The sequence below is a fragment of the Xenopus laevis genome, chromosome 4S (genome assembly GCF_017654675.1).
Source record: "Xenopus laevis strain J_2021 chromosome 4S, Xenopus_laevis_v10.1, whole genome shotgun sequence".
In the NCBI taxonomy this organism is placed as follows: Eukaryota; Metazoa; Chordata; class Amphibia; order Anura; family Pipidae; genus Xenopus; species Xenopus laevis.
Genome location: NC_054378.1, coordinates 91648086 through 91673826, shown reverse-complemented (window position 1 = coordinate 91673826; position 25741 = coordinate 91648086). Strand labels below are relative to the sequence as shown.

Here is a 25741-nt window from a genome sequence, read left to right as displayed (position 1 = left end):
TTCAAGCAGCATTCATATATTTTACGTAATCCGTATCCACCGCTGTAGTAGTGTATACGTTGACCTTGTAGGCATTATTTGCACACTGTTTTCTTCAACCCGCCATCTAGCTGTTTGTATTATCGTTTCCAGAAAAACCAACTGAGTTTTTGTTGTTGTTGTTGTTTTTTTAAAAATAATGCCAGGCAAAGGCAGGCCGCCACGCAGAGGCCGTGCTAGGGGCCGTGCTGCTATGCAATCCTGTGGCCCTAGCAAATTGCCCAGTTTTAAAAAGCCAATGACCCTGAACTCCCAAAATGCTGAAGAGGTAGTTGACTGGCTTACACAGCACACCCCATCCTCTACCGTTTCTAACTTTACCACAACATCCTCCTCATCCTCCACTGCTATGGCCACCCCACGTAACACTTCCTCCACCACCGGTGCCCCTTCTTCACTGGGGTCAGAGGAGTTATTTTCCCATGAGTTTCTTGAACTGAGTAATGCGCAACCATTATTGCCAGAAGAAGATGAAGGAGATGAGGACCTTACACCAGATTTAATTCTGGCAGAGAACACGATAGAGATGGACATAATGAGTGATGAGGAGGAGGTCCCCGCTGCTGCTTCCTTCTGTGATGTGTCAGAAGAAATTGATGCATCTGAGGAGAATGATGATGAGGAGATTGATGTTTTGTGGGTGCCTAGTAGAAGAGAGCAAGAGGAGGGTAGTTCAGATGGAGAGACGGAGAGTCAGAGAGGCAGTAGGAGAATAAGACTTAGAAGAAGCAGGGAGGACAGCCCGCAGGGATCAGTAGGGCAACAACATGTATCGGCACCTGTGTTCAGCCGGCCAACGCACCCGCCATTGCCGCCAATGCCGCCAACTTCTACTGTTACCGCCAGATCGCACACTTCCAAAAAGTCAGCAGTGTGGGATTTTTTTAATGTGTGTGCCTCTGACAAAAGCATTGTAATTTGCAATGAGTGCAGTCAGAAACTGAGCCTTGGTAAGCCCAACAGCCACATAGGTACAACTTCTATGCGAAGGCACATGAGCGGCAAGCACAAAGCACTTTGGGAGCAACACCTCAAAGGCAACAGGCAAACTAAAAGCCACACTCCTTCTGGTCCAGCATCTTACTGCTCTACCTCTGCTCTCCTTGACCCGTCTGAACCACCCTCCACTCCGCCTTCCACCTTGACCACCTGTTCCCATTCCCAGTCATCTGCCACCAGCCAAGTTTCTGTGAAGGCCATGTTTGAGCGTAAGAAGCCAATGTCTGACTGTCACCCCCTTGCCCGGCGTCTGACAGCTGGCTTGTCTGCACTCTTAGCCCGCCAGCTTTTACCATACCAGCTGGTGGACTCTGAGGCCTTCCGCAAATTTGTAGCAATTGGGACACCGCAGTGGAAGGTACCCAGCCGCAATTTTTTTTCTAAAAAGGGAATACCACACCTGTACCAACATGTGCAGAGCCAAGTTACCGCATCTCTGTCACTTAGTGTTGGGCCAAAGGTCCATATGACTACTGACGCATGGTCCTCCAAGCATGGTCAGGGCAGGTATGTCACCTACACTGCCCACTGGGTGAACTTGGTAATGGCTGGGAAGCAGGGAATGGGTAGCTCAACAACAACAGTGGAGTTGGTGTCACCGCCACGGATTGCACGCGGTTCTGCCACCACCTCTACTCCTCCATCGCTCTCTACCTCGTCTTCTTCTTCTTCTTACTCTGCTGCTGGGTCCTCCTTCTCCTCCTCCACACCTGTGCACCCCCAGCTCCCCCTAGGCTATTCGACGTGCCAGGTACGCCGTTGTCACGCTGTCTTGGGGATGACGTGCCTGGAAAGCAAAAACCATACCGGATCTGTACTCCTGTCATCTCTGCAGTCACAGGCCGATCGGTGGCTGACCCCACACCAACTGCAGATCGGAAAAGTGGTGTGTGACAATGGAAGCAATCTGTTGGCAGCGTTGAGACTAGGCAATTTAACACATGTGCCCTGCATGGCACATGTGTTAAATTTAATAGTCCAACGTTTTGTCTCCAAGTACCCAGGATTCCAGGACGTTCTCACCCAGTCCAGAAAGGTGTCGGCCCATTTCAGACGTTCCTACACAGCCATGGCACGCCTTGCTGACATTCAGCAGCGCTACAACATGCCAGTCAGGCGTTTGATTTCTGACAGCCAGACTCGCTGGAATTCAACGCTCCTTATGTTGGAACGTCTGCTGCAACAACAAAGGGCCGTCAACGAGTACCTTTTTGAACTGGGTGGTAGGACTGGATCTGCACAGCTGGGGATTTTTTTCCCCCGTTACTGGGTGCTTATGCGCGATGCCTGCAGGCTCATGCGACCTTTTGAAGAGGTGACAAATATGGTCAGTCGCACCGAAGGCACCATCAGCGACCTAATACCCTTCGCTTTCTTCCTGGAGCGTGCCGTGCGACGAGTGACAGATGAGGCTGTAGACCAGCGTGACGAGGAGCTGGAAGCGCACGATTTCTGGTCGGAATCACCAGAACGAACCCAGGCACCTGCTGCAACGCAGGGAGAGGTGCCAGAAGTGGAGTCAGAGGAGGAAGGTGGCTTTGTGGAGGAGGAGGAGGAGGACCAACAGGAGCAGGCTTCCCAGGGGGCTAGTGGTGACCTTTTGGGGACCCCTGGTCTTGTACGTGGCTGGGGGGAGGAGACCGTGGATGATGCAGTCCTTGATAATGAGGAAGCGGAGATGGATAGCTCTGCATCCAACCTTGTGAGAATGGGGTCTTTCATGCTGTCATGCCTGTTGAAGGACCCCCGTATCAAGAGGCTTAAGGAGAAGGACCTGTACTGGGTCGCAACGCTACTAGACCCTCGGTACAAGCATAAAGTGTCAGAAATGTTACCAACATACCACAAGTCCGAAAAGATGCGGCATTTACAAACCAGCCTGCAAAACATGTTGTACAATGCTTTTAAGGGTGATGTCACTTCAGGAACTCATCAACATTCCAGGGGCAGAGGTGCCAGTAATCCTGCCACGAGCACACCTGCAAGGACAAAGCCCTTTGGCCAGTCTGTAACGTCAGACATGCAAATGTTTTTCTGTCCAAGGCAGCGCCACAACCCTTCTGGATCCACCCTCAAAGAACGCCTCGACCGGCAGGTAGCGGACTACCTGGCATTAACTGCAGATATCGACACTCTGAGGAGCGATGAACCCCTGGACTACTGGGTGCGCAGGCTTGATCTGTGGCCAGAGCTGTCACAATTTGCCATGAACCTCTTGTCTTGCCCAGCCTCAAGTGTGCTCTCAGAAAGGACCTTCAGTGCAGCAGGAGGGATTGTAACTGAGAAGAGAACTCGCCTAGGTCACAAAAGTGTCGATTACCTGACCTTTATTAAAATGAATGAGGGGTGGATCTCGGAGGGTTACTGCACAAGTCGGACTTGTTCTGACTTCTATGCAGCTGTCCTTCTCTTCAAGCCTCATGACTCCACACACAGCTGTCCTTTAGCGTCCTCCTCCTCCCTCCGCCACCGTTACAAACTAGGGTGCAAACCCTACTGGTTTAATTTTTTCTGGCCTCTGTGCTTCAGTGGCTGCAACCAAAAAAACTGGGCAAACAATGTCTACAAGGTCAACGTATGGCAAAAAATGACTATTTTCAGCATTTATATGGCATATTTTTTCTGGCAACTGTGCTTCAGTGGCTGCGTCCAAAAAAATGCATATTTTCTGCATTTATATGGCATAATTTTTCTGGCCTCTGTGCTTCAGTGGCTGCAACCAAAAAAATGCATATTTTCAGCATTTATATGGCATAATTTTTCTGGCCTCTGTGCTTCAGTGGCTGCAACCAAAAAAATTTATATTTTCAGCATTTATATGGCATAATTTTTCTGGCAACTGTGCTTCAGTGGCTGCGACCAAAAAAATGCATATTTTCAGCATTTATATGGCATAATTTTTCTGGCCTCTGTGCTTCAGTGGCTGCAACCAAAAAAATTTATATTTTCAGCATTTATATGGCATAATTTTTCTGGCAACTGTGCTTCAGTGGCTGCGACCAAAAAATGCATATTTTCTGCATTTATATGGCATAATTTTTCTGGCCTCTGTGCTTCAGTGGCTGCAACCAAAAAAATTTATATTTTCAGCATTTATATGGCATAATTTTTCTGGCCTCTGTGCTTCAGTGGCTGCAACCAAAAAAATGCATATTTTCAGCATTTATATGGCATAATTTTTCTGGCAACTGTGCTTCAGTGGCTGCGACCAAAAAAATGACTATTTTCAGCATTTATATGGCATATTTTTTCTGGCCTCTGTGCTTCAGTGGCTGCGGCCAAAAAAACTGGGCAAACAATGCCTACAAGGTCAACGACGTTGACCTTGTAGGCATTGTTTGCCCAGTTTTTTTGGCCGCAGCCACTGAAGCACAGAGGCCAGAAAAAATATGCCATATAAATGCTGAAAATAGTAATTTTTTGCCATACGTTGACTCAACGTATATGGCAAAAAATGACTATTTTCAGCATTTATATGGCATATTTTTTCTGGCGACTGTGCTTCAGTGGCTGCGACCAAAAAAACTGGGCAAACAATGCCTACAAGGTCAACGTATGGCAAAAAATGACTATTTTCAGCATTTATATGGCATATTTTTTCTGGCAACTGTGCTTCAGTGGCTGCAACCAAAAAAACTGGGCAAACAATGTCTACAAGGTCAACGTATGGCGAAAAATGACTATTTTCAGCATTTATATGGCATATTTTTTATGGCAACTGTGCTTCAGTGGCTGCGTCCAAAAAAACTGGGCAAACAATGCCTACAAGGTCAACGTATGGCAGTTGTTTAAAGAGAACAGTAGATTACTAGCCAGCAAAGCTACCTAAGCTAAAATGTCCCTCAAATCCCTGCAGACTTCTGTCCCTCCAATACAGAGCAGTATCAAGCAGATTACTAGCCAGCAAACTTACTATCATCTGTCCCTGAAATCACTAACAGCTCTCCCCCTACACTATCTCTTCCAAGCACACACAGGCAGATTTTTCAGATACATTTTTGCCCTTGATCCCCCTCTGGCATGCCACTGTCCAGGTCGTTGCACCCTTTAAACAACTTTAAAATCATTTTTCTGGCCAGAAATGTCTTTTCTAGATGTTAAAGTTCGCCTTCCCATTGAAGTCTATGGGGTTCGCGAACCGTTCGCGAACCGCTCGCGTTTTTGCGCAAGTTCGCGAATATGTTCGCGAACTTTTTTTCCGACGTTCGCTACATCCCTACAGGCCATATGCCCATCAAACATTATTGATTCCCTTCTATAGGGGCATTAGAGAAGATGAGGACTATCTTTCTGTACACATTTTTCTGCCACATTATGGTACATATGTCTTGCATACAGTATATTTCATAATGTTAATCTGTGAACACTGCTGTGCTGCTACACTGCATTATTTTATTATTATATGTTACAATAAATGATTATGTTTTAAAATGTTGTTGCTTTTAAAGCTCATGGCCTTAAAAGTAAAGCTCTCCAGCTGTTGCTTAACAACAACAAGCATCGTTGGCACTTATCCTTGAGTAACAGCTGATCAGCCTCAGGTTAAAGATTTATAAACTAGATTAACATCTTTTATAAAATTGTTGTGATTATATTGGTAAAAGACAATGTTTTAGCACAGACAAAGCTTAAAAGCTACAAAGACGTTTGAAGCAACTGTTCAGCAGCCTAAAAGAGCAAAGCTTAATATTGTAATTACCAAAACTTGTTTCTCTTCATTACAGCTTATTAAAAGATTTTTCTCTCGTTGCAAGCTCCCTAGATCTCATTAGGGAAGAGAAGCTGAAAAAGAACATTTTGCTCTCCAGGCAAAGATGTCTAAAAGACAAACCACAGATCAAACACAAGAGAATGTAGACTGGGTGCACTGGTTCACAATAAATACCATTCCAACTTCCTAATCCTTTAACCAACAGGGAGCCAGAAAAAATATTCCTTCTGTTACAGAAACCTCTTAGCCAGAGATTTGACAATTAATCGCTCACAGCAATAACTGGATGCTGGACTAAATGTGAGTACATACTTTGTTAATCCAGAACCAAGAAAAAGACAGCATTCCTGTAAAAAGAGACGCTGGTTTAATAGATTATAGCAAAGTTATGGATCCATTATCCAGAAAGCCGATATCTAGAAAAATCACAATTATGGGAAGGCCATCTCCCATAGGGGCAAATTCACTAAGATTCGTAGTTGCGGCAGGCGTAACTTTGCCGCACTTCGCCACACTTCGCCAGGCGTAGTTTCGCCAGCGCTTCGCAAATTCACTAAATTCCGAAGTTGCGCTCAGGGGTAGCGTAAGGTTGCGAAGTTGTGCTAGCGTTGATTCGCTAAGTAAAGCGAAGTTACGCTAGCGAAGGCTAATTTGCATACGGCGCCAAATTCAAATTTCAATGGAGGAATACGTATCAGCACTACAAATGGCTAGAAAAGCTTCAAAACATCAAATAAATATTTTATTTTGCCCTACACATGTGCCCACTGTCTAGGTAAGTTGCCATGAGTCATGAGATGTAGGGGGGAAGGAGGGGAGCCCCAAAAATTTTTTCGATCTTTTTCAGCCTATCACCCATAATTTTTACTTTTTTTGAAGCAATCCCTATCTACTCTATTGTGCTTTGCCTGGTCTGAGGTGGCGAAGGAAGTCTAGCGTAAAAGGTAGCGTTCAGTACACTGCGCGCGTTCGTGAATTTGCGTAGTTACGTTGCTAGCGAAACTTCGCCAGGCGTAAGGGTGCGAAGTAACACTAGCGAAACTACGCCAGCGTTCGTTAGTGAATTTGTGCAGTAACAAAAATGCCAAACGCTAGCGAAGTAACGCTAGCGTTCGGCGCTTCGGCGCTTAGTGAATTTGCCCCATAGAATCCACAATATGCAAATAATTCAATTTTTTTCAAAATTATTTACTTTTCTCTTTGATAATAAACCAGTACCTTGTAATTGATCTTTATTTAATATGAAATGTAAAATAAAATCTACATTATAGGGGCACTGTCCATTGTATTTGTTTGCATTTGATATTACTTACTGTCCTCTTGAAGTGTGAACTAGCAAGGTGATAAGTGTTGAAGTTGCTGGGCATATGCAGTTCAGAGCTAGCATTGCATACTTGAATTCTTCTTCACACACAACATGATCTAAAAGACAAAATTCCCATAGAAAACATTAACATCTTAACAACGTATATTATGTGATACCTGATGCCTTCAGCTGCGTATCACAAATGATCAGATAATGACTGAACAAAGTAAGGGTGGTATACACGGAGACGGACAAAGTGAAAAATTGGGAGGGTAACTCTGCATACTTTTTTGATAATTTTCCTGTAGAAAGAGCCATTGTAGCAAACGTATTTGTAATTATTGCTGATTAACAGTAAGGTGAACGTTTAAGCTGCATGGCTGTTTGAGGGTCTTCCTGGGGTTGTGGTATAGCTCAGGGTCTCTTTGCTATGAGAAAGATTACATTTACCAAAAGCACAGAAACAACCAAAGCTTATGTACTGTGCACCTCTGCAGCATATTCGTTATACAATAAGCCTCCATTCCAAGTACCAGCTATGTGGCTGGAACACTTGTAGGTCATGGTACCTGCCCAGATTGCTGCCCTGACTAAATGCTTGTAAATCCAAGTGATAAGGATGCAGTTGTATGGTTTTAAAACATTTTTCTTAACCCTCTAACAACTTCCTCCAGACTGGATAATTATGGGGCAGGTTGGGTATTTCAAAGGATTCTATACACAGCTTTTCACGGTAGAAGTACACAATCTAGGCTAACATCACTTACCTCAGCAGGCAGATGCTGTCACTGCTGTCTATATCCATAATCTTCATAACGATAAGAAGGAAATATACCCTAAAACCGGTCAGTTTAAAAGAAACACTATTAGGGGCACATTTACTAAGCTCGAGTGAAGGATTCGAAGTAAAAAAACTTCGAATTTCGAAGTATTTTTTTGGGTACTTTGACCATCGAATAGGCTACTACAACTTCGACTACGACTCGAACGATTCGAACTAAAAATCGTTCGACTATTCGACCATACTTCGGCAGTTTAAACCTACCGAGGTACAATGTTAGCCTAAGGTTTTTTTGATCTAAGGAAAATCGTTCGATCGATCAATTAAAATCCTTTGAATCGTTCCATACAAAGGATTTCATAGATTTTTCCTTTGATTGTTGGATCGTAGGATTTGCGGTAAATCCTTCTAATTCGATATTCGAATTCGTAGGATTTTACTTCGAGGGTCGAATTTGAGGGTTTATTAACCCTCAATATTCGACCCTTAGTAAATGTGCCCCTGTGTGTGCTCTGAAGATGAACTGACCCTTTACATTGATATAACATACATAGTACTATACTACCTCCAGTGTTCAAGTACCCAATTGGAGCATATGGAGTAATCCGTGCAAATACGGTTGGATGGAAATCAGGGCACCATTAACAACAGTTTTAACTATGTTATACCTGTAAATAATATAATATAATATAAGAGAGATCAAAGGTTCATATAAAATGTAGAATCCGAGGTTTCAAGTTGTAAAAAACAGTTTACTGATTTCTATTCCCCTACTCCTGCAAGTTGGCCTGTCTTCTGCTCCTCGTTTTAAGACAGTATAAACCTAAAAACACCTTTTCTATACAATGAGCACATTAAATAGGACATTTTTTATTTTTGGCATTATAAATCACTAATTTGAAAGTTGGGTTATGTTAACCGAATTCATCTCCCCCTTCCTTTATGAACAGGGCAATTTTTTCAGAGATCCATATCTACCTTTAAAGAAACAAACCTTTCTATTGTCTAAGCAGCAGACTTTGAACAGTTCATTATTAGGGGCTTCTCATTGGATGGGTAATTCGTTTTATCAGCACATTTAAAGTTGTTTGGGACCAGGAGTGACAGGAAGTCCTAAAGTGAATGCTTCACATTCTTGTTTAGTTCCAGAAAAAACAAAAACATTGATATTTCTTAATTACAACAAAAGACCAAAAATGTATGTTCAGCACAAACCCTATTCATTCAGCAAATGTTGAAGGGTGTGTACTTTCTCTATTACAAGTGACCTTCACGGAGTTTGTGTGAAATGCACAACGTGTTCTCCCGCTTTTCTATACAGGCCCAGCTTATCTCACCAGCCAAAATTATTTGGCCTGAGATGGGTTAAGTAAACATTTAATATTACAACAAAATAAAATATAGGTCCATAACAGTTTTATTTTCCCAGGAGAAAAATTAGATTGTTAATCACTGTTGCTGGGTTACAGATAGATAGATTGGCAATAGAAATGAGTTAACCAAATTATTCTGTTAAGTGATCTCTTCCATACTCATTAGCATTGATGTGTGCATTTGCTTTCTCAAAAAACAGCTTTTATTCAATGCAGATATTCTATCAACTGTTGTCTTTAAGTGGATATTCTATCCCACTGGAGTATTAGAATGAGATAAATGGCAGATATTTTTGAGTGAAGTTAAAGGAAATTTGATTTCACTGCAGTGCTCTCTCTTCTCAACACATAATAATAAATCAATTACCTTAGCAAACTTCATATTCAATGTAAAGCAAAATAAAGAATAAGGCAGCACTACTTACTTCAATGCAATTTCACACTATGATGCCAGGTACACTATTCAGTAGTTAAATGATATATCAACTTACATACTCCTTATTATTTACAGCAGAATATTTACCTGCACCTAAATTAGATCACATCAGAATAAACTAATTATGACATTTAGGGGGTTATTTATCAAGGTATTTCTAACATATAAATCCAATCAACTCCGACTCCCCGAATGGACCTCATTTATCATTTAAAAAGTCAGAAAAAATTGGGTCGGCAAAAATCCGATAACTTCTTAACTTTGTGTGAAAAGTATGAATTTTTTGTACTTTTCCACAAATACTATGATTTTTTCGCAGTTTTCTGACTTTTTGGTCCAAAATCAATTATTGGATATCAGTACAGACAGCAGCACAGACACTGGGACCTTCCCCATTGACTTAGACAGGACCTCGAGAGCTTTGAGTCCGAAAACCACAAATTATTTGAATTTCGGATATTCGGAGCATAATAAATAACCCCCTTAAATATGATGATATAAATCCCACACTAGTAAAGTAATTGTGGTGGGTCTTCTTGTTGTTTTTGACAGTTACTCAAAAAGTAATGTACAGATAAACATAATAAGTTGCTGCTGATAACGCACTAATAACTTATATCAGTGGAGCTCTAGTAATGCTTCAGACCTAGCTTGTGCCGATTAGGATCATAGGCTAGAAACTCATCTTATATGGACCCTGTGAGAGACGGAATCATTTATAAATTTAGTTTAAGAAGCTAATTCAGAGCCGGTGCATATTTAGGTGCAGGAGAATGATAAAATAATAAAATCTAATTTGTCATTTTTTATAAAAAAAATTGTAATAATAATTCCAGTGTCATTGCATCTATGCAACAATTTGCTTTGCTATAATGCAATTTGCAATATCATATATTGCATTTGTGTGCTTCTTTGAGCACTTTATATTTATTTCCAACTTTTAGAGGTTTCTGAGATATATGCAGGTTTCGATTGCTAATTTCAGCATTATAGCTCAAGTGAGTCAACAAGTCCAAGATTAACTGAATGCAGGAAGTGCAAATATCTCAGAAATCACAAAAAGTAAATTGCAAAAGTGCTCACCATTTTGACAACTATGAGTATGTTTACATTAATTATTTAGAATTTACATATCCTTTAAGAATCACTACGATTCAACAAATTTAAAGAAAGAAAACTTTTTTGAATCCCTTCAAATATTATGCACCATTTACTGGACTAATAATTATGGACTATAAGCTAACCCATACTGGACTTGGGCTGCTGTGCTGCACCAATTTAAATACTCGTACTGGACCGGCCCCTTCTCTGATGTCATCAGAGGGGTTCGTGAAGGGTGAGTGAAAGTACATAAACCAGTGCTGCCCATCACTTGTGGAGCTTGGCATGATGAAGAGGTTGTGGGAGCAGCCAGTGGTGGCGAATACACCATGGCACCCACCTGCAATCTGCCTTTGGGGCCATTGTCCTAAACCCAACAGTTTCAGGCTGACCTGCACATCATTACAGGGAAACCCTTTAGGTAGGCAGCCCTCAATGTCACTCAAGAGGCAGGCCATTGCCCAGGGAAATCAATGAGTGAGTAGTTGGCCAAAGCCTCTTGGCTGAAGAGGACCTGAGAGCTTTGGTGAGAGATTAGCGAAGTTTAGAAAATAAGTAGCTAGGTGGGTCCTTATTGCTCTAGAGTGACGTGTTTGCTGTATCATGGGACAGACACCTAGGGGTTTATTTATTAAAGTCCAAATGCCAAAAACTCAAAAAAATATCAGGTTTTTTTTTACTATAGAATCCAGATTTCTTATGGGAAAAAAACCTATTTTTTTGGGGGGGATTTATTATACCCCGAGGATGAAAAAAGTCCAAATCTAAAAATTTTTTGGTGGTCTGCACTGAAATTAGCCCAAAAATCTCGGACTTTTCAGGCAAAAATCTGAAAAAATTCAGGGTTTTGGGGAAAACGCCTGAAAAAATCGAGCAATTCTGGAAAAACTCAGAAAAAAAACATATGATTCAGGTTTTTGCTTGATTTCATCGGGTTTGTCCCAGATACAATTAAATTGTGCTTTTTTTTCTTTTTAAATAAAATAAGGTCCAATCTTGGTTTCTAGTTTGGTCAGACTTTTTTTTTATTCAAATACGGAAAATCAGATTTTGATAAATAAGGCCCCTACTGTATGTAAGCCACAAGGGACCTTGAGTAAAGGGGAGACCCAGGAGGGTGAGTAGAGGGATAGGCCAAACAAGTTGTATAATATTGTCATGTCAGTGCTACTGTTACTGAGCTAAAGGGCTGGGGTAAAGTTGCATTGGTCTATCTGAAAGATCTGTGCAGCTCAGCTTTCCAGCTTTTTATTTAATATTGGTAATATAGTACAGTACAGCATATATAGTACACTGTACAGGTATCAGATTCATTATCTGGAAACCCTTTATCTCGAAAGCTCCAGATGATGGGAAGGCCATCTCCTATGGACATTTTAAATAATAATTGTTTTGGGTTTTTTTTAAATGATTTCCTTTTGCTCTGTAATAATAAAACAGTACCTTGTACCTGATCCTAACTAAAATATAATTAATCCTTATTAGAGGCAAAACAATCCTATTGTGACTAACGAATATTTACTTTAGTTGCTTTAGTAGACTTAAGGTATGGAAATTAAGTAAAGATCCCTTATTCGGTTCCAAATATTCAGGACAATAGGTCCTATGCCTGTACAATGTTTCATCAGGCAGAAATAACAATAAACTGCAATGGTAAGAGTTCATCTTCAACTGATTTTAACGTCAGCAAATCCTTTTCTGTTTCTTATAAAATTCTGAGAAAAGACTGATATTTCCTAATGAATATGCATATGGGAAACACTTCCAAGCTGTTTATTCAAGCGTTCAATATTCCTTTTAACTCAACACATTTGGTGTCCAGCAATTGCTGTTATGTATTTCAAATTAATGAACTGTATGCATTATACTTATTGACATAATAACATAAGTTAAATGTTATTCAGGTGAATTCTGCATTGTTTTTTTTATCAGAATTCAGACATTTCTCACTATGAAGATGCATATTGCACAATAGATGATTTCAAATAAAATTGGCCTTTAAATCTTCTTGCTAGCAATCTTGAGAAACTGCTAACTGCTGGAAATATCTTTACTGCATTGCTACCTCTAGTGAATCCATTTTTATTTGACTCTTTAATCCCTTAAAAGATAATGCATGGAACCTGTTCACTTTCTCAGTTATTAGTATCAGTTGTGAATTGAAAGCAGACAAAATAGAAAAGAAATCATGACAGAGAGAATAGAGATGGGGTACTTTCCTACATCAACAAATATAAGCTCACATAGCATCACTACATATATTGCCTTGCATTTGATCACTGTAACATTCATCTTATTTTTGCACACATTGACCTTATTGGTTTTTATAAAGCATAAGAAAGCACACGTTAGGAATTTTAAAGGCATTAGTCACAGTCAACATATTGTTTTATATTATCAAAAACTGATATGATGTGTATGTAGGAGACTGATAAATCTATTCCCATTTATATTGCAATCCCCTAAGGTTTGGCCACTTAAGGACCCCTTAGTTATACAGGAGCTAGACTTTATTTCCTGGGTCAAAGTATGCCCCTACATATACCAGGATTAGCACTAGGTAGCACTGTGCTATAATATAAAAAGTGGCGCACACGTGCTCAGGGTCCATTTTGCCGAGCCTCTTATATGAGCAGGCAGGAAGGGTGAAGCGGAACCTAGACAAGGTCAGGTTTGGTAAGTGATCAGTTAGCTCACTTTCATGGATCACTCCAGGAGTGATAGATAGGCCATTAGCCTAGCAGCAGAGGCGCCACAAAGAAGTGTGAAATTATGATCACTAGGACCAATTGCCAGAAGGCTGAAAACTGGGTGTACCTTGGTCGATGCTATTTACGCTATTGTTCCTGCGTGAACTTATACTAACCAATGGTGGTTTAGTATAGTGAGTATATGCCTATGCACTGCTGTTCTATATTCCTGCTAATATCTATTTGAACGCCTACATGGATTACCTTGTGCTTCATTCTATTCTATGTTTAAGTTTTCTAGAATCACTTGTACCCAATTATTGACTGTTACAGTCAGGGCTGTATTTAGGTCCGATGCAGACCTAAGCATCGGACCTAAACACGCCCCTACGTAGTGCGCGCTGATGTCATGCGTCAGCGTGCTGACATTACACGGTGTGCGCACTGATGTCACACGGCACATTCAGCGGAAGTGACATTAGTGTGCTGTGCACATGACGTCACTTACTCAGTGTTCCTCAGACCCCCTACCCATCACCCCATCAGCTTCCTATGGAAATCTGTGGCGGAGGGTGGGGAAGGTTTTTTAAAAAATAGGCACCCCTATATATAAATACACCCTGGTAACAGTTATACTACACTGACTCTGCACTGTTGCATGGGGCTTAAAGGAGATCAATTAAATTTTAGGTTCTATATCTATACTATTTATGGGCACAATGTATAAATTGAAGGTATATGTCCCCTTTAATGTGGCCATACATGGGTAGATTTAAGCTGCCAATATCAGTCCTTCAGACCGGTTCGGAAGCTTATCTGCCCGTGTATGGGGACATATACCTTCAATTTATACATTGTGCCAAGATGCAGACTATAGCAAATGTTTGTAAATGTAAATATTGCAAATATTGTTTTGGTGTAAATATTTTAGTGTAACAATCCATTATTATACAATATATCACTTATAAGTATAGATTATTTGTCTGCTTGCTCAAATGGACCATAAACCCAGGTAAGAGGGTTGAGGATGGAATATATATTATTTATAGTGTATTATATATATATATATATATATATATATATATATATATATATATATATATATATATATATATATATATATATATATATATATATATATATATATATATATATATATATATATCAAAAATCTTATGCTAGGTTAACTTCCTATCTCAAGTTTGCCTTAGAAAAAATACATTTTTACCTTCTTTATATTAATTTAGTAACTAGACAATAACTGAATCAACATATTATTGGACAATGCAAGGCCAGCTCTCAAGTATAACACAACAGTGTGCTTATTGGCATGGCCTAGAGATTGTAACTGCAAACTGGTCAGTGACTGCATTCTAATTTGGGCCTGTGCAAATCAAGACAAACAGTAGGAAGCCTATATTGTGCGAAGAACAGATAAAGGCAGAACCTGGATTAAATAAGGATTTGTTGAAAAGCTTCATTTTTATTACTGCCGAGAAGGCTTAGCACCTCTTCAGAAACAACTAAACCCTAAAATAAATTTTTACTCTTAAGGCAGAATAGGGGATTAGTGAGCTTTATAGCAATCTCCTTGTACATTGCATAAACTCCTACCCATTGTTTTCAGGGCTCTGATGCCAAAAGAAATATCTAACAATATTCTGCATCAGCTGTCTTTGTTACTGTGACGAGTTCTTGATTTTATTGTGTATGCAAAGTGACATAATTTTCCTCTACACTCACAGTCTCCTCTTACATTGTATGTGATTTATAGTTAAAACCCTTACCTGCAAATTTGACATGGAATTTGTTTTCAGGCTTCAGTATCTGTACATATAGTGGGCAGTTGGGAGCAAAGTCTTTCACTGCCCATGCTCTTAATATTGTCTGATGATCCTGAGTAACAAAAAGCAAACAGGTCAGAAGTGGCACCATATGAAAGGCGTAAAATATCCTGTAATTCTTTGTTTGCTATACTAAGCTATACTGATTTATTAATATTGGCAATTGCACTTCAAGAAAAAAATCAAGGAAAACATGCAATTGTTCTTTAAAAACAAATATCTGCAATTTATTAAAGTAAAAAAATGTATCCTAATACTAGCTCACCTAAAGCTGGCCATAGATGTGCAGATTTTACCCTTGTACTGTATCTGACAAATGGTCGGACATCCCAATCTTCTGACCTGCCACTAACCATTTAGATTAAATAAAGTAGTAAAAGAAAAAATCAGAAGAGGTTCTGGCCATGACAGCAATCATTCAAATGTTATGTCTGATAAATAATAGTGACAGTCGCCCATTGGTATAATCAGGCAATACATTGTTACATTAGGTATCCCAAACCCAGAACAAACCCCAATTTCCCGGTCATGGCTCACTGTTCTGCCTATAACAACAGCCTTTTCACTTCAGAAGGAGCCCTCCACTTCCCAGATGCCGCTAGGTCTTAATGTGAGAGGACCAAGGAGAGGCAAGCAAGGGAACCATACATGCTACGGGAATGGAGAATAGGAGCGTGGTCAAAGGACAGGCCGAGTCCATACCAAACAGGCAGCGCAGTACAATATCAGGAGGCGAGAGCATAGTCGTGGTCACAGGCCGAGTCAAAACCAAACAGGCAGTGCAGTACAATATCAGGAGGTGGGAGCGTAGTCATGGTCACAGGCCAGTATACCAATATCGCAGTTTCAAGATGGGATCCGAGAGAATGGTCAAAGCACAGGCAGAGGTCAGGACAGGCAGAAAACAAGATGTGGTATGGGTCAGGCAGAATCAAGATCAGGACAGAAGCACTAGAGATCGCACACAGGATCTATTAGAATAGACCAACATTAGGCAACAATCTATTGAGCGGGGGCTCTTTAAATTTTTGAATTTTGCGACAATGAGTGATGGTGTCACAGTTTAATTAATCCTGCCAATTAGTCCATGGCAATATCTCCTTCTCATGGGCCGAAGAGGAAGTGGTACCTTGGCCTTATCTTTATATGAACTCCAATGTGGATTATTCTGTTGAATAAATACTTTCTCTGGTTAACTTCAAGAACCACTGGCAAAATTATTGTGCACAGCACTCAATTATAGTTGTACAATACCCTGCCTCCACATTGTTGTCAAAGGTTCATGAGTTGATGTGCATACAGTATAGGGAACATGTGAAAAAATATCACTTACAGCTGCTGTTCTGTCTACTTCGCATCTGCTGCTCAGTATAAAACAGGCTTCTGCATCATCCATTCTGGAACGGTAGAAAGGAAAATGTTATGGAAGTTTTCTCTTGTAGGTCATTATCATATTTATCCAAGAATAAGCCTACAGCAAAATTCCAGTCATTGTTTAGAATTACTACCTATTACAATTAATGGGAACCAAAGTGGATGTAGTGAAAGTAATCATTTCCAATTTCCAACAGTGGATCTCCTCTTCCTGGGAAAAGCTGCAGAGATAACACCATGGGTGTTAGGAATCTGTGTTGCAGTGCTATACGCATAGTTCCTCAGACAGGGGAGCCCCTTCCCAAGTAGCAATGTGGTCTAAACAGCTTGATCAGTTTTGAAATTCACATTTTTCAGTGGATTTTGCTCCTACATTTACTGTATGTCGCAAGTCATCACAATCTGATGTATTTGCTCAATGTATCACCTTATACGTATAGCCATGACTTAGACCCAGACTAAGATATAATTATTCCTTATTGGAAGCAGAATCAGCCTATTGGGTTTATTTAATGTCTACATAGTTTTCTAGTAGACTTAAGGTATGAAGATCCAAATTATGGAAAAATCCATTATACAGAACGCCCCAGGTCCTGAGCATTCTAGATAACAGATCCCATACCTGTACAATAAATGATGAATGGCTCATTTACTATGAACATTGTGTTGCCCCTCCAAAGATTCAGAAGTGCAGAAATGCTATGTTACATATCTCGGCATAAATAGCCACCCTTTCCCAATTCCCCGCTTAATAATCACCATTCATCTTTTGGGAAAGCTGGGGAAATCAGGTAAAGCAAGCTCAGCTGTGTCATGCTACTGACCTGATTGTCCAACTCACAATTGTGTTATTATTATAGGGCCCCCATTAGACAAATTTTTGGCACCATCCATGTTTTTACAAAAAAGGGATTATATTGGTTCATATTAGCAGAGTTACTTGCTGGGTGTCCATTTGCAAAGATGTCAAAGTGTGCACCAGCTCTACTCTGTCAGCACAGCAACCAGGGCTCAAATTTACTAGGAGCTTTTATTCACCTTCGATAAATACATTTCAAAAATCTGCCCTTCTGCAGCTGTACAAAAACATTTAACTATCATACAAATGTATCTGATTTATTCACCTTATAACTACATCAGAATAGTCCACATTTTATTTATTAGTAAGTTAAAGTTTCACTTATCACATATTTTACTTTCATCTTATGGCCTGGACTTTGGTTTCAGAGAAGGTGGATGAGCACAGAGAGAAAAATAAAAGATTCAACACATGTGGCATAGCAAGATTGGATTAATCTGATCGTTTGACATTAGGGCCAAATGTTGGGATTACAATAATGGGAATAGGCACCTACAAGACATGGACATCCTTGATCACAGGGGAAAGTCAAAACTGCCTGATCAATATCTGGATGATTTTTGGCCAGCTATCGGTTGGAGAGGCCTGTAGGAAGACCCCATACACAGACAAATATTCTGAGGAATCTGTCTAAAGGACCTGAATCTGCATCTTAAATCAGTCTCTGTATGACCACCTTTAGGTTTTGCTGATTAAGTGTTGATAGTAGTTGGAGGGTCTGCTCCATTCTGAGCAGACCCATTGATTTAAAAAGAATATAATAAGTGATGATTATCTCTGGGGAAAATAAATCAACTTGTGACATGTTCTTTGTTCTTGTGAACAGTGATTCTATCCACAAGATAATTGCTACCAGTAACATAATTAATGTCTTTTTGTAACAGTCAGATGATGAATCAATCTGCACACAGTTTCCATGTTAGGAAGCTTTTTATGAAAATCTAATTCAAGGTCTGAATTCTGGAATATGTTTTGCTAATGCAGAGAACTGACTGACATGCCCTTTGGAAATTGCAGAATTAGCTTTTGATATTTAACTGTAGCTTTGTGCGCTGGAGTTATCAACTAATGTTCATTGTTGACTGCTCGGCACTGTCAGGCTCACAGAGCAACAGACATGGTACAAGAGATGGCGTCAGTTTCTCGAAGCCAGGGAAAACAAACACATTACTCAATAAAAAGTATTGCGAGTTTCCATAATACCATAAGAGTATTAGTTCAGATCTTGAAAATATTGGCTGAACATAACATTGCAGGGATGATTCGTTTTCCTTAATTAATAATTAAAAATAATATAATACAAATCAGTGGAGACCTATTATAATAATTATAAAACACTTCAAAATCAACCCAGTACAGCACAATGAATGATTACATCCCTACTCTTTAGAGCTGAAACTTTTCTCCTCCTAGGGAACAGACAAGCTTCATAAATCTGATGTTGGCGCTATATAAATACATGTTAATAATAATAAAATCTGACCAAACAATGGTAATAGCCTATAAAAAAACAGTAGAGAAACAGAACAAGAATGCTCTGGATTCATTCATGTGTTTGGGCCTCGATCATTACATGCCAGGTATAACAACCACAAGATAAAACATATCATCTTTCAAGCTGTGCAGCTATCTGGCTATGGAGCAATGTTCTAAGCAATAACCATTTTGGGACTGAAATAATTGGGAACTATATAGTCTGGATATTATATGTTTCAGTGGAAAATCATGAAAGTTCTCTATTTCTGCATACAAATTTGACATGAACTGTAATGATATATAGTATTGTGCTCTAGGAATACCAGAAAGGTACAAGGTAAATGTTCTCTTTGGGGAAGAAAGTCATATTTGTTATGCCCCTCCATGTATGATGTCATACAAAAAAGTCTTTAGAGCTTGTGGTGTCATAATCCAATTTTAAGAGGTGTCATTTAAAAGTGCAGGGCTGAGGGTACATGAATACCCCCCATGTAGTCACCTAGCTTGCACGACATAAGCATTTAGTTCAGGATTGTGTTGCACCCACAGAGATACACTTTGGACCAGTGAAAGGTGATAAACAAATGCTGCACAAATCCCACAGGAGAAAGCACCTCTTAGGGACCCAGTACTCAAACACCTATGGGGTTAATAAATGAGCACCCTGGTCTCTTGATGGATGGCCAATGAGCCTAACGCAATTCACCAAAAGTAACACAACTAAACATGCGTTCCATCAGGAATCAGGCACAATTGTGCTAAAGTCCACTTGGCGTAATTTCCAGTGTTCACCATGCAAATGATGTCTAGTTCTTTAGGTGCAAGTGTGCTGGATCTATTGATGCTACCTGTGAAGGAAACCCTGCAGCTACTGTCTGCTCAGTAGATGGCAGAAGCTCCATTGTTTCCCTGCATCAATAGCCTTAAGGCAGGTAGGACTGAGCAGAACCAAGAGCAACTATTCAGAAGTTCAAGGAGCACATTTTGATAAACAATCTACATGTAAGGACTCCGTGTGCACTTACTTTGCTCTTAGTAGATCTTGGTCTTTAAGGACTGAACCCTGTAGATATATAACTCTCTGAGACCACAAAGGGATCTGAAGCACTCTTCTAACTTGCACGTCCATTTCAGTGGGGCACAGAATAACCACATAATAATCCTGTAAAATTACATAAAAGATCCAAATGTTGTACTTTGACAGTTATAAGAGATGCTTGGATCAATTAACATTATGTGGCCCTACATGATAGAAAACTGAGATAAAACTCTATAAAAGCAAAGGAAGGGCATGGAATATTAAGGGGGTTATTTATCAAAGTCTGAATTTATCTCAGTATTTTCTGCTACAAACTCCGATCAAATCTGCTCAGTTTTTTTAACGCTTATTTATTATTACATTTTCCCGAAAATTAGCTTTGCTGGAAAAAATCAGATTTTCATGATTTTTTCGGATTTTTCCATCTGATTTTTACGATTTTCACAATTTTTTCTGAATTTTCACCCGAAACTCTGAAAACTTTGGGATATTGCACGAAACCCAACACGCATCAAAAAATCCTTGGCACTTCTCCCATTGACTTCTATGCAGCCTCGACAGGTCTGAGATGCCGGATTTTCAGATTCTGAGTTTTCCATCCTCGGGGTTTAAAAAATTCTGAAAAATTCGTGATTTTTTAAATGTCTGATTTTATTCATAGATAAAAATTCTAGATAGAAAGATATTCAACAACTGTTAAAGGCAAACCAACATAGTGCCTGAGAGGGTTTGACATAAGAGACAGCCATGGCTTACTGAATGATTTGTCATACACTTTATAGATGGCATTTCAGCATCTATTTACAATACCACAATATAGTCAGTTCCACAAGCACTCAGCCTTTATATTTTTTCATTAACAACAGAAAGCAAAATTTTATTCAATAAAAAAAACTGTTATGATAAGGAAATATTTCTTCCAAACACTGCAAAAACAGCAATAAAGTTACTCACTCTACAGGCTAAATATTCTTTCCTTTTTACTCTTTGCTTTGTCCTTACTGAAGCGCCATGAGTCACTGCATCAGCCACTAAGAGAATTTCTTCTTCTCACCTTGTTAAAACTCCTATCTAGCCATTAAATTTTATGTCAGCTACAAAACCATTCTAATTTACTTCCAAACTGTTTTCTAGCATTGTTCTATGTTCTTGTTCTAATTCAGTGTAACAAACCTAGAAATGTGTTAAACTCATGAATTCCTACTTTTATTGCAAAAAGCTTCTCTGCTTTATAGATTTCCAATGTCTCTCAAGTCTCCCTACACATTTGATGGTTTCTATTATAAACTACTTTTTGCAACTAGGTTGACCAACTCAACAAGGCACATTAGCTATCTCTGTGCAAATATCCAGCAGCTATTTTTCCACTTTCAGATATCTGGACATTAGCTCTCATCCTACTGTTCCAGTCGGTCTTTACTACCAATTAAAATGCACATATATGGCAGCTAGACTAATTATCACCGACATTGGAAATCTGATGATTTTTTTTTTTTCTTTGTCATTTAGAACTACTAATGACAAAGAAACTGGAATATTATGAAGCCAAGAATAAAAACCCTCTCTCCAAACATTTTTTTAAAGTTATTTCTTAATGATACATTGTCAAATGATGTGTATATATATATATTTGTATTGCCACATATATCCTGTGATGCTTTTGTATGTCATTACAAAAACATTAATTAAAAAAATATATATGCATATATATGTTATGTTAAACATTGTTATGTATAACAAAGAATAAAAAGTAATGTATTTACATAATGTTGGTAGGGAGCATGTTTAGTTACCCTTTATTTAGTCAGTCCCCTAAAGTTTTTGCTAGCTAAGTAGGCCCTACTTTAGAGTATTATTTCCTTATTCTGTGTTCAGTAACTGGCCTGCAGATGTCACTGTTTTATTCTATACAAAGGGGAGCCAACATACCCTCTGTCCCTTTTTTTCCTGGATTCCCTATGGGCAGGCAGATGGGAGAAGGTTGGACCCTAAACAATGGTAGGACTAATTTTATCCTTTGGAAACTTAACCATTTAAACAGATCTTTGCAGACTGGTTAGCTTTTAAAAAGGTGGAGTCACTTTGAAAATAAATAATTATTGTTATTACATTTCTCTTTTTTTCCCTTTTTTCACTTTTAGTTTATGTTTTTACTAACTTTCTATTACACGCTAGAGTCCATTCACTTAAACCCCAGACAGATGTGCAAGGGATGCAAAAATGAATCACTAAATGCTCATTCAGAGATCACCTATATCACCTATATGGCTGCAGTCTGTACCTTACATTGAATTAAAAATTTTGACCTGAGCACAGCATCAGCAGGCACAAAGTAGCCTGTCCTTAATGCCTGCCATATGAAATGCCCTCATTTGGAGAGAACAGTGGAAAAACTCAAATGGTGATATAAATCGCTATTCTGTTTAATTCCAAATGCAATGCAAACAGTTTCCAAAAAAGGCATACTTCACAGAAATTCTTTTTGGAGAACAGATGTTTGTTCTAGGTTAATTATTTACCTTAAATAAACATACTACTTTTGATCTGTAACTCTGAAAAAATAATTTGGTCTCTTACAGACCCTACCTGCAACCTTGGGTGTGCATAAAACTCATTTAGGAAATCCATCAACAAATCTATCTTCAAGGAGCTGACGCATAACACCACATGTTTTTCGGTCTGCGCGCGGTGCCGGCTATAATTTCCACCTGACTTTTGTCTCTCCATCCACAAGTAGGCCAGCTGCTCAAACTAAGAACAATGGAAAGGGGAAGAAAAAAAAAGTGTCTATTGTACATGTCACATACTAGCAAAATAGCCAGAGAAAACACTTCAATATTTCAATAATAATCTTGTCACACGTAAATCAGTTAGCAAGGGGCTGATTGTACCTGAATAGGAAGAACCACCAGTGCTACACAGATCATGATCACCACAAGAAGTTTTGAAGGCCAGATCTTTGGAGTGACATCGCCAAATCCCACAGTTGAAAAAGTCACAATGCAAAAGTAAAGAGAATCAAAAAATGTCAGTTGATTCCCAGCTCGTTCCAAGTGCTGAATCCCGCAAATGCTGTAAAGACACAAAATTATAAATATATGGATAGCAAATTACCCAAAAAGGTAGAGAAGGCAATCTCCTGTAATTGCCTTGGGCAAAAATGTTTAATTGTAATATTGGTGTGTAGTCAGCCATCTCTGATCATTGTGCCTGATCCTGTGCTTTTAGAAAAGCCAGCACTTCTAATTCAACTGCTTTCAGATAAGCTATTCTTTCTCCTACTCAATTTAACTGGAGGAGTAATGGCTGGACTTTGGTGTTTTAATGTTGAGTGCTATTCTCAGATCTACCACAGGGGGAGGATGGTATTGGGTATTTTAGCAATGCAGGTGTCAGGGAGCTGTTATGTTTTTACCTTCCCATTGTTCTGTTGATCGGCTGCTGGGGGGAAAGGAGGGGGTTGTATCACTCCAACTTGCAGTAAAGAGTGACTGAAGTTTGTCAGATCACAAATCACATGGCTGAGGTCACCTGCAAAACTAAGAACATGTCTAGCCCTATACCTAGTGATGGGCAAATTTATTCGCCAGGCGCGAATTCGTGGCAAATTCCCGTGATTCGCCGCCGACAAATAAATTAGCGAAACTGCCGCGATAATTCGCCTGTGTCAAAAAAATGTGTGTGGTGTCCAAATACGGATGCCATCATCCAAAAACGGGCGGCGGCGTCAAAAATTTAGCGAATTTTGTGGGAAATTTGCATATTTTTCGGTGAATAGAAACAGGACAAATTCGCCCATCACTACCCATAACAAATTTCAAAATTAAATACTTACAAAAATTTGTTGGGGAAAGGTGGAATTTTCCATTTTATACAGCCCAGTGTTCATCTCTTACTGAATGTTCGTTACTTCACCAATTTACTAACGGGCGCTGGTGTAAATTCGCTAGCGAAGTGGACCTACTCTAGAGCTACTTTGCACCCTTACAAAGTTGCACTATGGGACGTAATTACGCTAATTCACTAACTTGCACATTTTACTGAACGTGACCTCTTGTACCAGACTTGCCTTCGCCACCAGACCAGGCCAAGTGCAATAGAGTAGATAGGGCTTGCTTCAAAAACAAGTTGAAATTTTTTCTAAGACTTTAAAAACGCTGGCGTCTATACTCTTTTTTTAAGGGTGATAGGCTGGAAAAGATTGTACATTTTTTTGGGGGTACCCTCCATCCCCCCTACATTCCCTAACATATGGCACCTAAACTATACAGTGAGCACATGTGTAGGGCAAAATAACAACTCTATTTTATTTTATGAAGCTTTCCCGGGCTTGTGTAGTGTAATGTATTTGCTGCTACATATACATCCATTGTACTTTAACTTGGCGCCGTATGCAAATTAGGCATCACTTGCATGATGATTTTATTGAATTAGAGGCGCCCTGGCAAAACTTCGCCTGGCGAAGTGCAGCAAAGGCTGCACTAGCACAACTCTGCAGGTTAGTGAATTTGCCCCTTTGTGTGGTAGTACGGGCTCTCTAGAGGATTGTGTTACTTCAGAGTAAGAGAAGTAAATATTTCATTGTTATGTAATGCTGGCTGTGGTACTACAGGAGCCTTGTTTACAATTCCCATTCCACCATGATTACCTTGAATAGCGAGTAGAGAAAGTTAGGGACATATTTATGAACCTCTGTAAAAATATGGCATTGAAATACAATATATACAGTATTACCAAATTATTGCCATGGCAGTATGTGTACATACCAATGTATTTATAAAACATTGTCCTAACACAGCATTACTACAGCATTGTACTAACACACACTTAACACAGCATTTAACACCAATTTTCACACCAGAAATTCTTTGCTGCCTGTTGTCCCATTAATGTGGTAGGATAAAATAATAGTATAATTTGTGATGGTTGTCTGCCTTAAAATAAAAACTAAACCATTGTAAATAACACCACTGTTAACCACAACTCAACGCAATTAACTCTTTGTAATTGATGATTTCAACAATTGTGATGTATGGCTGGTAAGGACTATAATGGAGCTGTATAAATAAGCCATTTATTTTATATCATTGTATTGTTTGAATCTAAATATACTCTGAAGAGTTGCATTTTATTCCCTGGAATATAAAAAAAAAAATCAGCAGGGAAAATTTCCAATTTAACAATCATTAAACATTTGGACAGTCTTTGAGAATTAAGGGGAGTTGATAAGAACCAATTTACTGCCTCTGTCACTCTCTTTGCAGGCACAATCCTGTCTTTTATAAAAAGAAGCTTGCTCAGTGATCTCAAACTAATTGCCTCTTGATCGGAGGCTCTTGTGCCAGAGTGACTGACAAACATTTAACAAGAGAATAAATGAACAATTCACTAATTTCCAAACAGAGACAGAAGCATTTTTCTGTAATTAAGGTGGCATCTGAGGAAGACAATTCAATTTTCAAACTCACTGTAGAACATTTAAATGCATGGGATTTATACATTTAATGGTGTGTGACAACTCCAAGAACAGTTGTTATTTTATTCAAAGATGCAGTTTGTTAGGTTTATTATAAGCTCATTTCTAACTTAATTTGCTTGATAATATGAATTGTGCTACAGGCATACCATACCAAGATTAAACGGTCAACTGTGTCATTATCCAAATGTGCTTTTTGGGGAAGATAATTTATCCTTCACAAAGATTACTGTACTT

General features: G+C 39.3%; 1 protein-coding gene across 2 annotated transcripts in view; it reads right to left on the bottom strand.

Moving 5' to 3' along the window:
* Positions 1-25741, bottom strand: part of kcnt2.S (potassium channel, sodium activated subfamily T, member 2 S homeolog) — a 209442-nt gene that overhangs the window by 84359 nt on the left and 99342 nt on the right. For both annotated transcript variants that reach the window (XM_041561573.1, XM_041561574.1), the window contains exons 9-14: positions 22920-23100; positions 22615-22779; positions 20015-20151; positions 16614-16677; positions 15224-15332; positions 7063-7171 (exon numbers count right to left, since the gene is read on the bottom strand). In XM_041561573.1, the coding sequence (XP_041417507.1) occupies positions 7063-7171; positions 15224-15332; positions 16614-16677; positions 20015-20151; positions 22615-22779; positions 22920-23100 (765 nt within the window). The remainder of the gene's footprint in view (positions 1-7062; positions 7172-15223; positions 15333-16613; positions 16678-20014; positions 20152-22614; positions 22780-22919; positions 23101-25741) is intronic.